At 40.1% G+C, this 15,359-nt stretch overlaps 1 protein-coding gene across 1 annotated transcript; it reads right to left on the reverse strand.

Annotated features, from left to right (window-relative positions):
• Positions 1-2,602: 2,602 nt before the first annotated feature.
• On the reverse strand, positions 2,603-14,842 carry ddx27 (DEAD (Asp-Glu-Ala-Asp) box polypeptide 27). The gene is made up of 21 exons (XM_017705245.2): positions 14,477-14,842; positions 13,674-13,823; positions 11,767-11,826; positions 11,486-11,684; positions 11,304-11,353; positions 11,098-11,181; positions 10,582-10,687; positions 9,292-9,465; positions 8,287-8,437; positions 7,993-8,092; positions 7,388-7,529; positions 7,100-7,253; positions 6,861-6,942; positions 5,481-5,658; positions 5,149-5,255; positions 4,953-5,049; positions 4,779-4,870; positions 3,528-3,648; positions 3,301-3,397; positions 3,134-3,205; positions 2,603-2,996 (listed from the first exon to the last, which is right to left on the reverse strand). Exons 1-21 carry the CDS (start codon positions 14,561-14,563, stop codon positions 2,981-2,983), a joined length of 2,319 nt encoding a protein of 772 aa, XP_017560734.1. The 5' UTR covers positions 14,564-14,842; the 3' UTR covers positions 2,603-2,980.
• Between the last annotated feature and the right edge of the window lie 517 nt (positions 14,843-15,359).

Raw genomic sequence — 15,359 nt, forward strand, 5'->3', positions numbered from 1 at the left:
GTTTCTAATCATTTGCCCAAACATTTCATTAATTTTAGAAAGTATTTCACCAAAAAGCAAAGAAAACGTACCTGTTTTTCCTTTTTTCAACAGCAAATGGGTTTTGGGCAGCTTAATGCTGACATTTAGTGAGCATTGATTGGCTGGTGTTGGCTCCATTGGAGTGGAGTGGCTCATTGGCTGATCACGCCAATTGGCATCATGGACGTATATGAGGTGACGTTTTAAACTCCTATAACTTGAGTTTAAAAGCTCTTTAAAAATAATGGTAGTAGTTTAAAATGTTTTATGCTAATGTGATTGTTTTCATTAAAACTGCTTAAGCATTTATAAACTATGATTTAAAGACTATCAATTAAAGGCTTCTTTACAAACACAGAAGTTCCTGCTAAAGCCTAAGTAGACTGATAAACCAATATTATGGTCAGTAATTAACCTCAGTGTTACTGTGCTCTGCGAAAGCCTGAGTAGACTGATAAACCAACATTATGGTCAGTAATTAACCTCAGTGTTACTGTGCTCTGCGAAAGCCTGAGTAGACTGATAAACCAACATTATGGTCAATAATTAACCTCAGTGTTACTTGATCTGCTAAAGCCTAAGTAGACTGATAAACCAATATTATGGTCAGTAATTAACCTCAGTGTTACTGTGCTCTGCTAAAGCCTGAGTAGACTGATAAACCAACATTATGGTCAATAATTAACCTCAGTGTTACTGTGCTCTGCTAAAGCCTAAGTAGACTGATAAACCAACATTATGGTCAATAATTAACCTCAGTGTTACTTGATCTGCTAAAGCCTAAGTAGACTGATAAACCAATATTATGGTCAGTAATTAACCTCAGTGTTACTGTGCTCTGCTAAAGCCTAAGTAGACTGATAAACCAATATTATGGTCAGTAATTAACCTCAGTGTTACTGTGCTCTGCTAAAGCCTAAGTAGACTGATAAACCAATATTATGGTCAGTAATTAACCTCAGTGTTACTGTGCTCTGCTAAAGCCTAAGTAGACTGATAAACCAATATTATGGTCAGTAATTAACCTCAGTGTTACTGTGCTCTGCTAAAGCCTAAGTAGACTGATAAACCAACATTATGGTCAATAATTAACCTCAGTGTTACTTGATCTGCTAAAGCCTAAGTAGACTGATAAACCAATATTATGGTCAGTAATTAACCTCAGTGTTACTGTGCTCTGCTAAAGCCTAAGTAGACTGATAAACCAATATTATGGTCAGTAATTAACCTCAGTGTTACTGTGCTCTGCTAAAGCCTAAGTAGACTGATAAACCAACATTATGGTCAATAATTAACCTCAGTGTTATTGAGCTCTGCTAAAGCCTGAGTAGAAATCAATGTGAAAATCAGCTATTAAACTCAAATTAAAACTCTTTCAAGGGATGATCAAATAATCTGCTCAGTAGTGGACGTGTTTGTGAGTGATTAGCATCAGCATTGTTCTGGTCTTCTGCACAGGGAATTGTGAGAGCAGAGGTGGAGGTTTTTTTTGCATGTCTCATCAGTATGTGCTCTAAATGTATTCTAAATATATTCTGAATGTTTCCTTTACATTACTGCACACATTTTAGACAGTGTATTCAGCATCACTACATACCATGTTGGCAGTAGAATGGGTCATACTGAAGAGCTCAGTGACTAAACATGGTTTGTGAAATTTCTGTCCCACTAGATCTGCCCCAGCCAACTCTAAATGCTATAAATGTAAAAGGGAAGTGTCTAGAAGCAACAGCAGCTCATTCAAAAGGGATAGATGATGCAAACTCACAGAGTGAAGTTGCCAAGAGCTGAAGCACATAGTGCCTATCCTCTGTTGCATCACTTACTAGAGTTCCAAACACCACATTAAGGGCCACAGTCTTGGAATGGGATGTCTAACAAGCTCGTGTGGGTGCAAAAAATAGGTATCCACATTTTGTTTGCCATATAGTGCGTGTATACGTGCCTAGACATATACACACACACACACATGCATTTTTCTGGATCCTTACCAACTCAGAATAATTTACAATGATAGGAACCAGGGGCCACAATGTCTACAACACAAATATACCCATGTTAGTTTGTCTGAAGTACATGTTGGACAAAACCTAAATCCAAATTAGTGTAAAACTATGCCTCAGGCATCAGGCAGCATACTGATAACCACTTCATGTAACAGCCTTCTGTGATGCATCTTAGAGGCTTGAATCTGAATCTGATGGCTGGTTCCTATCACCACCACTGAACTCTGACGATTATTTATTTTAGACACTTAAGCACAGGACAAAGTTGTTTCAAAAAGGTTCAGCCTTTTTAATGTTTTGTGGATTTTCTCATTTCTTCTTTTGCAATGCCCCAATAGCAATCACGCATATTTCAGTAGCCCTAGAATGCGCTCTGAAACTTTGTCCTATTTATTAACTAAAAACAGTAAGTTAATAAAAAAAAAAAAAAAAGGGCATCCATTCTGTGCTATGCATGTCTAAAGCATCATAGGGCAGCTTCAGCCATGTAGACCCCTGGTGTACCCCCTGTGGGCTTTTGATTAGTGAATTTGACTGTGTCGTGTACAATTAAAAAACAATGAAGATGGGACATATTAAAATGTGATAAAACATGAATTTAATGAACTCAAGTGAGTCAACAGTTAAATTGTGCAGTTAATAAATTTTTTTTTTTTTTAATTGCTGTAGGGCTCATACAACTGCATCATCCTCACACGTCCCCCTATCAGATGACAAAGCACTGATGCCTATTCAGAGTACATGCTGTAGCAGTCCAGATACAATGAAATCCAGAAGAATTACTTGTTGACATACTGCTTCCTTATGTATTTGAGGGTAAAACTGGCTTTTGTTCCTGTATTGAGAGAACTGCTATTCCCTCTGTAACAGTTCAGGCCTATAAAAGGTTTCTGATAGCTGACACCAGGCAAGAACAAATTGCCTTTTCTGCTCCATCCACCAAAACATCCACTTCACTTCCTCCTAAATCTGAAAATAAATGTACAAAAAAGACCAGATTAACCTAGAGAACAAAGCATGTACTTTACCAAAGTAACACATTTTGATTAATCATGCTGAACACCTGAACTGGAAAACAGTGTTCAGCACCATTATGTATAACATACTTGGCTTTGGATTTAAAGCGTCCTCCTTTCTTGTGAGCAAGACCAAGTCTTTTCCTGTCCTCAAAAGAAGGCCTACAAGAATGCAAAAGCACATTAAAAGATCAGCACAACTCATTTGCTTTTTATGTTTATAATATAGCAGTTATGTATGTCTACAGGAAACATACCCTGCTCTGTACTGCTTCAGGGCTTTCTTGCTGACATTGGTGAGCTCCTTATCAAACACAGACTTCTTTGAAGGTTTTCCACCTTTTTGTTTCAAGGCTGAGCAAAAAGAATGGAAGAATTAGCAACATCAGGAACACTGGGATCCAGACAGGGATATTCTAAATGCTAGATCAAACCCAATGGACTAATTGGCACTCTTTGGTCCACAACCAAGATAAGCGCCCACCTGTCTTTTTGGGATCGTCCTCTGGTACGGCTCTGGCTCTTTTCTGCTTGCGGTCACGCTTTGCAACTCGCTCAGCATACATCTGAGACTTCAGCATCTCAAACTGAGCTCTTTCCTCAGCCTGGTACGCACAAAAACAGGAAGAATAAACCAGAAACAAAAGTGAAAGGGTGCACCCTGACAGCTTTGTTTAGAAAAGCAATGTACAAACTGCTAAAACCATTTACAACAAATTATACACTAAGGAATAATTTGTGAAGCCACTCATCAAATGCACTATTTGTTGCATATTCTATTAGGTAAATGTATAACATGATAAATTATTAACAGCAGTAAAACTGTTAATACATCTTCCTAGTCTGACCTGCCAAACCAGGCCTAATTTCAGCCTGAAGGCCCGTTGCTTGTTGCCATGTCTGCAACTGAAGCCATCTCATTAAAAAACAGTGTAAGCAGCAAGCATTACCACATCACCAAGAGCAGATATATTAACCATTTGTGCTACTGACATATCCAAATTTAAACAACTAATGTGATAATCGTTTTCCTAACAAGAATAAAAATGAATGCTACTGAGAATAAACCCACATGCACTAGAGCTCTGATAGCACAGTGACAAAATAAAGCAAGAGATGCTTCATATATTACAGGGCTGACAAAAGGTATTTATCAGCCAGACAGAGTCAGTACCCGTTGTTAAATATAAGGTTGGTGTGTCCCTGGCCTTAAACAAGCAAAACAGCACAATACCAGTAGTATCACAAACATCAGAGGACCCCTTTAACAGACTATGCTACCGCCAATAATTTCCACCTGTTGTCTGTTCCATTTGCACAACAGCTGTGAAATTGATTGTCAACCAGTGTTGCTTCCTAAGTGGACAGTTTGATTTCACAGAAGTTTGATTTACTTGGAGTTATATTGTGTTGTTTAAGTGTCCCCTTTATTTTTTGGAGCAGTGTATATACGTTGACTCTATAAGCTGGAAGTCGTTGAGTAAACGGGTCATATCAGACGGGTCAGCGTACAGAGAGGAGGTGGTCTAGTAACAGCAGACTACTGTACTAATACATTCTGATGAACCTTCATTTTGTCCACTCATAACTATAATAAAATGAGTCAAAAATTTGAGACAAATGTGATTAATCACGACTGACCACACAAAATAATGCAATTAATCATGATTATTACTATTATGTTAATAATTTGACGAGCCAATAGAACAATAGTAGCTGTAAGAGGAAACCTTACCGACAGCACTTTCTTCTTGCCTTCTTTCAAGAACTGGGCACGCTTCTTCTTTCCCCTTAAGGCCAAGTCGAAGTCCTGCAGAGCTTTACTCACTGCCGGGAAACATTCGATTTTATTCCTTAGTGTGTGCAGTAAGTACATTGCAGGTTGCAGCTATGTGGAAAACTAACTCACTTCGCTCCTTCTTCCTCTCGTCATGGGACTGGAACCAGGTCCTCGCTGGCTGCTTCTCATCTGCTTCCTGTGTTAGCCTTTTCTGGGCTGAGTTGATCTAAAACATGGACGGACCCACACACAGACAAACATACCCTTAGCCAAGAAAAGCAAGATGAGCACTGAATGTGTCTTCAGAACAGATATAGTGCCATACCTGAGCTTCTGAGCGCACCATCTCCTTCTCTTCTTTCTCCAAACGCAACACAGCATATATATCTTTCTCCAACTTCTCAATCAAATCTCTGAACTTCAGAATCACCTCTGGTAGGCAAACAACCCGACACACAGAAAAAAACTTAGAAAAGAATAGACACTAGCAATCTTCCTCAAATGAACTTTTTTCCCCCTAATTTTTTACTCATTTTTAACTCATCATTTGGGGAAACGCTATCCAGTGCAAGATAAACAATCCTCATCTAAAGCACCTAATGCAGTTTTACCTACACACTAAAGATGCACTCTATACCCTTCTCCACTGTGCTTTACCTTGGGGTAAAACGCGAGCTTTGACAGGTGTTTTGGCCTTTTTGACTATTTCTTTCAGCATCTTCCTCTCGCTCTCTCCAACCAGAGACACGGATCGGCCCACTTTCCCTGCTCGCGCTGTGCGGCCCACCCTGTGCACATAATGCTTAACCGTGTTGGGCATGGTGAAGTTTATAACCTGAGGATGTGAAAAAAAAAAAACAAACAACTGTTAATCATTTATGTCAAATGAAGAGTCTTTCCCAGCAGTGGGATACAGTGGCACAACAGTGGAGATGAACATCAGTATGAAGTCCTATAAATGAATACGTGTGTATCCTTTATTCAAGGCTGGTTTCAAAACAAACATCACAGTGCTGATAGCAACCATGAGAAAGTGTCATTCTGACAGGACAAGTTACAGGTTGTTTTTTCTTATTTAAGCCTTTTATTTATTATATTTAAATTATGTGTGATGTACCATGTTTATTCAGGTGTACTGTCATATTGTGAAACATTTTTCTATTGTTTTACTTTATTTAAGTACTCCATTTTTCTTTAAATGCTCTTGCAATCCTGGAGACTCCCTTGCTGATTTTTATTCTATTTCTTTATTAGGTCATATTTTGTGCTTTAAATATTGGTAAATAAATGTCCTATATCATTCCCAATTTGAGACATTAGGTCAAAAATCAATAGCACAACTGGCAGACATTTTATTGTGTCCATTTGCATATGGCAGAGGTTGGGAACGGTCATGTGCGGAAAAAAGATTTCCTTCAGTGCTACTTTGTCTATTAAAGGAATGATCGTCGAGAGGGTCCTAATTCAACAATGTGTGTTTATTCTGAAACATAGAACAGGTTGAGCTAATACATTTGTTAGTGAGTATGTTACTCTTCTTATAGCTTTGGTGTTCACACTAAGAACCAAAATACAGAGTTGTGTGTCCCCGACCCAACCGGACTGAGAGCACTGTATTTTGAGTAAGTACCCACTTCGGGCCCTGAAAAAAAATTCTGCCTGAACTTGACCCGACTCAACCACGCTATTATGTTTTGAGTGCAAAACTGACCAAAGTACAACACAATTTTTCGGGAACTAACAAACTGGCCCATCCACCGCCCAAAGTGTAGAACAAAACCTGACAGGACAGCGCCGGTTACTGTGTAGTGACAATCATCACCAGCGCACAGATAAATAAAATATAAAACAAAGGTAAATAAAATACTAGAATAAAATCAACTGTCCATACATTTAAGTCCTGCTTTAACAAATTTATTTGTTAAATAAAAGATCCTGATGATCTTGCTGTACACTGAATAAAAGGGATACAACTGCCAAACATGTAAATGGCTTTTAAAATAAAACCTTTAGACTTGTAAAGTCTAAGAAACATACTGTTTTGACTCCTTCAATGTCCAGACCTCTGGCTGCTACATCTGTGGCTACCAGGATGTCAATCTGTTCATCTTTAAACCGCCTATGGAAGAGACCAAAGAGGAACATTTAAGAAATGTAATTTTTAAATAGAAATTCTCATTTATACACTTTAGTACCATCAAATTTTATACTTTTGTACTTAAAATAGCCTTTAGTTCAGTGTGTCCAGTGTTTTCGTCTGAAAGTTAGTGCTGTACCTGAGACTCTCCAATCTCTGCGTCTGAGACAGGTTTCCATGGAGTTCACCGACCTTTAACCCTATGAGGCCGAGGAGGATGTGCATGCGGTGGGCCTGCTTCTTGGTCTGAGTGAACAGCATCACATGATCCTGAAAGGTCCGAGTGAGGAGCGCTGCTCACACGCCAGCAAAAACAAGAAGCAGATACAATTTAATTCATTTTATGATAAGAAAGTAACTCTGCTATGAAAGACTTCCTTCAAGGACAGAGAGAGGAGGAGAGGGGAGGAAAAAGACTCTGCCTCACCTGCCACAATAGCCTCTCTGTCTCCTTCCCTGGCCGGCCGAATCCTCACAAACTCCTGTCTGAGGTACGGAGCAACATCCGTATTACTGTTCACAAATATCCTCACTGGCTGCTTTAGTGACACTGAGGCCAGGTCTTTCACCTGAGACATACAAAAAGACATATTTGATGTGCAAATGCAAACACATATTTTGCATTTGAATTATGTCTTTAATAACGCACACTCCCATGGGAAATGCAATTTTGAATACATAACTGAAACACTATTTTCAAATTTGCATTTCCATTAGAATAAATTCCAGAACATGTGGACTTTCCAAGGCAAATTCCCTGAGGGAGCAATAATGAACATCTTATTTCTTCGGAAGTTCAAATAACGACTCATGCCGTTCAACTGACTCAGACATTTCCCAGACAATTATCTACAATTTGCAAATCTAATCATGTAGCATCACATCTTTGCATGTCCTCCTGCACCCTACAATACACGTTGGAAAATAATGGTGGTAAATGACCATAGCACACCATGCAGTATGTGCCTAAACCTATTAAAGCATTAACCATGTCTGTGAGCCCTGAAACTGGCCCTCTGAAAAGACAAATACCTCTTCACTCATGGTAGCAGAGAAAAGCATAGTTTGTCTCTGATAGGAGCAGAGACGGATAATCTCCTTCATCTGCTCTTCAAAGTACTCATCCAACATCCTGAAGAAGAAGAAAAAAAGAACTTCATTAAACAACTGGACAAACTATTTCCTGTTTAAATTTTAACCTTGCTAATAATTCACTGCTACTAGTCACTAGTTAAGAATATGCAAATAAGATTTTAATAATGAAAAGCTTGTTTTCACCAAAGTTTAAAGGAATGCCAAAGGCATGACTGCTGAAGCTGGTCTCACCTGTCAGCCTCATCCAGAATAAGGACTTCAATCTGGCTCAGTTCAAAAGATGGAGTGTTGTGCAAGTGGTCAATCAAACGACCAGGTGTTGCAATCAGAATGTCAGGACCTGCCCTCAAGGCTGCTTCCTGTGACTTCAAGTCTAAGCCACCTGAGCAGGGCAAAAAAACACCATCAACAACCTGATTTGAGAGATTTTGTCCTTATTATATAGACATCTTCTTACAAACATGTCAACCATTTTCCTTCTCTCTCTCAAGTCTGTGCAGAGCAGTACAGAGATTAGAAGGTGCAGTTCATCTGGCCAAAACTGGTTCTCCCAACTATGCTATGTTTCGGACAACAGTGAGAAAAGGAATGAATCTGATCCCGAACGGTCACTAATCTAGACAGTAAACAGCACAGAATTGCTTGTAGCACTGAAAAACTAATCTGTAGTAGGCTAAAGTGAGCATCCGAGTAGTGTTGAATACAAATATACATAGGAGTATATAGTGCATCTCCTGCACTGCTCAGGCAACAACAACTGTACTCATTAATGTCTGCATAAAATAAACACCAAGTAAAATGATTTTAACTACATTATAAAAAGAAATATCATAATTCAAACATATGAACGTCTTAAAAATAAACAGAGCCAGAACCCACTTATCTGACAGTCACCTCATTGATCCCTTTCTCTGCCACAATACACCCTTTAACTGCTGCAGCACTCAGCACTTTAACTTTAGACTCATACTTTGCACATTGTACGGTTTTATTTTATTATATTTCATATTTGTTTACTTTTATTCACTACATGTAAACGTCTGTCTGGTATTGTGCACTGTGAGCTCCTGTAACCAAAACCAAATGTATGTGTAAGCATACCTGGCCAATAAAGCTTGATTCTTATTCTGATTCTAGTCAACAGCATCTATGCATGCAAATGACCAGCAGCATTAAAATAAGAAAACTGCATCCCAGCACAAATGAACTCAAAAAGGTAAAGAGAGGACAACTCACCCACAGCCAGGCAGGTGGTGATGTTGGTGAATTGGCTGAGGTGGCGAGCCACAGAGTGCACCTGAATGCCCAGCTCTCTGGTGGGCACTAGCACCAGCACGCGGGTCACTTGTGTCTCCCTCGGCTTATAGAGGAGACGCTCCAGTACAGGTAACATGAAGGCAGCAGTCTTACCTGGTGAGGGGTAGAGAGGTATAAGCACAAACACTACTGCTTGATGCAAATACCAGTGATGCTTGATTTCCCCTGAATTGCTTAGTGTGAACACCAAGCTTCATTGTAGTAACAGAACATCTAAAGGGTTAAGGCACTACCATATTTAAGCACGAGGTTCAAAATACATTGTTCAGTTTCCACTCATCTGAGAAAAAGCATTTCTATTGGAATGCGCAATTAAAAATCGGTCAATCTCAGAGTCTCCAATGCCATGCTGTAACATATATAATGTCAGGTAAAAACAAACATTCTGTAAGTGAATGCTGCTGCTGCTGCTGCTACACCAAATTGTTGTTGCACTGTCGTAAATAGCCAGTTGCCTCATACTTTTAATGCAAGATAAAGATTGAACTAATTTTTCGTTTAGAATTTAAAATGCCAGTTTGACCAACTTAAGAGCAAATAAGTGAATCAGCTGAATAGTCAGCCGTGTGTTCAGATGCCAAACAGCATGAAGAAATATTACTATAAAATCAGGAAAATCACTAATGCTGAAAATCTGATGGGCAAGGCTAACAAAATTTTCACTATATAAAATTCTAACAGGTGAGGACTTTTTATACTGGGCATACCTGGTTCATATCCATGTATTATAAAAAAAAGTTACATACTACAGTTTTCTTTCCTTTTTATGTACAAAACTGACCAAAATTCATCTTGCAAATTCATCACACAAAAGCCCTCACTGAAAGACTTTTTACTTAGAACTGAAAAACTCAATTCACTAAATGTAGAAGGTAATGGCCTTCCTTAGAACTTCCTCAGGGTGATTTGAGACTCCCTAACACCAACTAGGCCAAGGACATACTGTTTATTCCTATATTCCTGAAGTTGAACGCTCTAGAATGAAGTGCTGAGCACTTGGACACTGTTGTGAGCTTTAAGACCAGAAAAAGAGAGTCTGGTAGTGGCAAATGTCCTTCTCCTTGGAATGGAGTTTTCCCATTACATACTCAATCAAATGTCCAACAAAATGGCTAGAAGCTAAAAGCAAGTACATACAAAATGCCTATCAAACGGTCCAGCTACCCCTTTTAACAGAATGTGAATAGAAGGCAAGCACTTGTGACTTACCGGTTCCAGTAGCAGCACAGGCACAGATGTCCTTCCCTAGCAAACCCACAGGCACACAGGCCTTCTGGATTGGTGTGGGCTGCTTAAAACCCATAGTAGTTATAGCCTGCAGAAACCACAAGAAAGCAGTCAAAATTACATACAAGTCTACTTCACTTTTCTTGAAGTTTGTAGTTATATGACATCCACATTTCAAATTATGGTGATACTGGACAGTGCAATCTGAAAGGGTGCAAGATGTATCTGTGGCCAATGTACAGTCAAACTGGTACTGACCACAGCAAAGAGTTCATTTCTGATTGTTACCTCAGAAATTGAATTTCAGTGAAACCCTTTAATTTACCAAATAACTTCGTTCTAATGCTGAATTCAACCACTGTGGAACCTTTGAATGCATAAACAAACTGATAAAATATAAATACTGATAAAATAAAATACAAACACTGATTCAAACTTCACAGCACTGAACAAGGCCTTTGGGGAACTTTTCAACAAAAGTGAAACATTGTATATGACCTTCAGCAGAGGTCTGGAAAGATTCATGTCCTGGAATGTGAGGTTCTCGTCATACTGTGAGGCATCTTCAAAGAAGGCTTCAGGCTGCAGAAAAAAAGAGAAGTATAAAAACAAAGAGCCTGTTGAACTTGAGCAGCGTGCTCCACATACACTGTAGTCCATTTAGTTCACTGTGTAGTTCAAATAAAAATATGATTAATGCTTACATCTTCTGCAACCTTCTTTTTGCCCTTCTTGCCTTTCTCCCTTAGCGTATCTACAAGAACAAAGTGGACCAACACAAGACAGAATGCAGGTGTAAAAAATGATGCATAATCCTAAAGACTGGGATATATGTCTATAACAGTAGCAAAATAAACACTTCAATCTGCATTTCTATTGCTCTTACCAGCTTTTTTGAGGACTTCTTCATCCCCTGAAGAAAACTCATCTTCTTCATCATCTCCATTGTCACTCTCATTACCATCCTCTTCTTTATGACCATTATCTTCATTGTCACCATCTTCATCATCCTCATCCTCTTCACCATCTTCCTCTTCCTTGGTAACTTGAGCATCACTTTTCTTGCCCTCCTTGTGAGCTTTCTCCTGAACACCATCATTACAGTCAGTGTGGGTCACAGTGCAATCAACACATCCTTGACACCTGGATATGACGTCATGGACTTACCTCTATTTTGCGCTTTTTACGCACTTTCTCGATCTTCTCATCCAGCGTGGTGGGTGCTTTCTTGAGAACAGAGAGGAGAAGAATAAGTCAACAAAGTAACCAAGTATAGTCCTAGGATACCATTATCCCTGAGCAATAGTCACCACATAGAACTCAGGTCAAATATCAGTTCTGGAGAGCCCAGCACACACACTTTCTAAGCTTCTCCCTCAGGTCGGGGGTGGGGGGTACTGGAGCCTATCCCAGCGGTCATCGGGTGGGAGAACCCAGCATAGTTTGGTAATTCAGCTGCTCCAACACATCTACTACAACTGGGAACTTACTGCTGTCTTGAATCTGCTGTGCTTTAGATGTATCTCACAATATTTTCCAAATGTATTACTATTTTAAGTCTGCACTACTAAAGTAAATCAATTAATGATTCCTGAGTAACTACAAACTGAACATCTGTTTTGGCTGGAATGTTGTTAATGACACCATGTTTACTGAGAGGAAACCTGCTATTTGTTCAGTTTCTATGTAAATATAATTGGAACAGTTCTTTAAAATCTGAAGAACTCAATGGACACACAACTAAGCAGATATTACATGTTTTTTTGTGCTATCCATCAATACTGCTAACACTATAAATCAGCTGTGCAATACCAACACCAGTACAGACAACATGCACAAAATCTGTCTAACGTCAGCAGACACATCCTCAGCCAATGTTTCTTCTGAAATATTAATGGGGAGTCGGTGTTGGCTTCTACTCTTCTGGAAGGCTGTACACTTAAACAATAGAACACGAGAGGGAGGGTGTCATCACACACAGCACGACTGTGACGTTATTTGCGATAACACACGACGTTGAGTATTCTATTGCTTTAATACAACCGTTAAATAAAGTAATAAATACAAACACTGGGCTGTGAACGCGGCATTTAATATGTTTAATGTTAGCAGTTCCTTAAGCCAAATTATAGTTCCTTAACAAGCAGCTTGTTGCTACTCCAGAGTAACGAACTCCACTCATTAGCTGCACAGCCAGCAGTTCGTTCTCCATCTCATTACACTGAACTCCGAAACCGTCATTACCACTGAGCACATTGAGCAAGCTTTTTGGTCAGCAGCTGTGACGGAAGAACATCTAAACAACCTGGAATCAGCCAGAAATTAACCGAATACCATTCGCCAAATTTGTAGTCTCATCTTCAGAGTCTGACCAAATTGGACTGAGCCATAAAACTTCCACAATATCAAGCTTAGCTCAGTTTTGTCCATTTGTGCTGGATCAGTATTAATGTTGTTTTGTTCCAGCCAGTCTGTAAAGCATCTTACAGCCCATTTTGTTTGTCGAATGGTATTGGGTACATTTCTGGCTAACTCCAGGTTGTTTAGCTATTCTTCTGTCTCAGATGCTGACTGAAAATCTACTCTGTGGTGAGGACAGTTTGGGAATTCAGTGTTGTCTCATCTTCAGAGTCTGACCAAAGTAAGAAGTAAAAACGTTCAAATGGCTTGAGCGTCTTCTTCAGTTATCAAAGTCGTTGCTTAGCAACGGCGTCTCAGTGGAGTGATACAGTGCCCGTGAAAAACTTTTGATGTTATGGCAAAATATAAGCAGTTAGAACACTTCTCAACCAATCAGTTCAAGTGGCTGGAACTTACTGTTGTATAATAGATGCTGGGGAGCTTTATACCCCTCTAGCTGACGCTCAGCAATGGAGATGGTGACCTTGTGTTGCTGCTCAGTCCTATTCTATTGGGCGATGCTTTTCTATGGAGATTATACACGCTGTGTGTGTGCAGTAGAATGCCCTGGCCAGCAATGGGTGCACTTTTAATTAGCCGAGGTCACTAATTAAAAGGGGTCTCTAAATACTTTCAGACATACAGGGCATCACCTTTCACTATTCTGTACTCACTCTCTTTTTGAGCTGGGCCATAACAGATGCCATGGCCCAATCTTCGCTGTACAGTCCTTCGCTCTCTCCAAACTCAAAGTCAAAACTGAAGACTCCGTTGCCTCGTCCTTTCAATGCCCTTCTCTCCTTATTCAGGACTATGGGCTGCTCCTGAGGAGGTGGAGGAATAATGAACAAGTGAAAAAGTAGTCCTTTCTATAAACAGTACACGGATTACAACAGACTGGAGCAAATGCTGATCACACTTAATGGAGAATCACCTCCTCAAAATCAGAATCAGGGAGAAGTGCAAAAGCACACATCAGCTTGTGTATAGTGTACAGTCATAAAATACAGTACATAATACATAACACTAACAAGATGTGCAGATTCAGTGGTGGTCCTGAAAAGTTTCTATCATATATCAAACTATTCTGAATGCCTCTGCCACATCAGCAGTTTAAATATGCAACAGTTTTGAAAAATCAGTGGATTGCCCCTTGTAGATTTGAACAAACGACGGCTTTTCAGGCACTACTTTTTCAAGTTTCAAACTTGTGGCCTTCGAATAATGATTTGTGGCCTCAATACAGGAAAAATGTAGCCTCAATATATTAATTTGTATTCACGACTTATCAAAAATAATCACCATGCCACCTGGGGGACTCCGCAGAATCGAGACCCCGCCGTGTTATCGTATCGAACCGAGTCAGGAATCCTGTGAATCGTTACACCCCTAATGCTGATACCCACGGGTTTCAACAAGAGGTTCAACCCAGCTGGGCTATGAAGCCAGTGAGCTGAACAAATGGACATGTGCTCACCTCTTCGCCGTCGGAGCCCGACTCGCTCTCCACATGTACATCTGTGTCGTCCTCAATGGTTCCGATGAGATCAAAATCCGACAACATTTTGTCCGCACAAGCTGTCCAGACCCCCTGGCTGAGGTTAGCTACCGCTTAGCCAAGCACGCCGGCAATAAGGCAGCGAGCGCTGTGAGGAGGACAAAGACTAAGCCAGCGGCGTGTTATCTAGTGGGCTAGGTGGAGTGCTGAGGTACTTAATACCGCAGATAAATAACAGTAACTACGCGTTAATTCGCGTTAACGCAGTCCATCCAGTCTCCTCACGCACAGCACACACGTGTGTTGAAAATCTCCAGGAACTGCGTCGCACGCGTTTCCTTGTCGGCAGCAGCAGAGGCCACTGAGCGATGTCGCCCTCGTGTGGCGAGATGAAGAATGGCGCTTGTTCTCTGTGGATTTTGCTTCATGGGTTATTTTAAAGGGCTCATATCTTACATGTCTTTTACGGAGCCCTGATGATGACGACACCCTGTATAAATAAAAATAACGCATGGGAACTAGATTCTAATGCGTGGCCACGACTTCGAAACGAGATCACGGCTTACTGAGTCATGGCCAGGCATTAGGATCTCGCTCCCACGCTTTACTAAGTCGCGGCCACGCATTGTTTTTAATTTTTATGTAAGATGTCACAAGCAGGGCTCCGTATTCTTGTCCTCCCCGAGATCCACTTATGGTTCTGTGTAGCTTACATCATCAACCGCCACACCTACACATTTTCCAAACTCAGCTTTATCCCTTATACTTCAATGACTGATGTGCAAATAATCTTGTTTCGACTGGCCGTCCTGTATCAGTCTGATTCAAAAAAAGGTTGGTTTCAACAGTTTATACACAAATC

The sequence above is a fragment of the Pygocentrus nattereri genome, chromosome 26 (assembly GCF_015220715.1).
Source record: "Pygocentrus nattereri isolate fPygNat1 chromosome 26, fPygNat1.pri, whole genome shotgun sequence".
NCBI classification, from domain to species: Eukaryota; Metazoa; Chordata; class Actinopteri; order Characiformes; family Serrasalmidae; genus Pygocentrus; species Pygocentrus nattereri.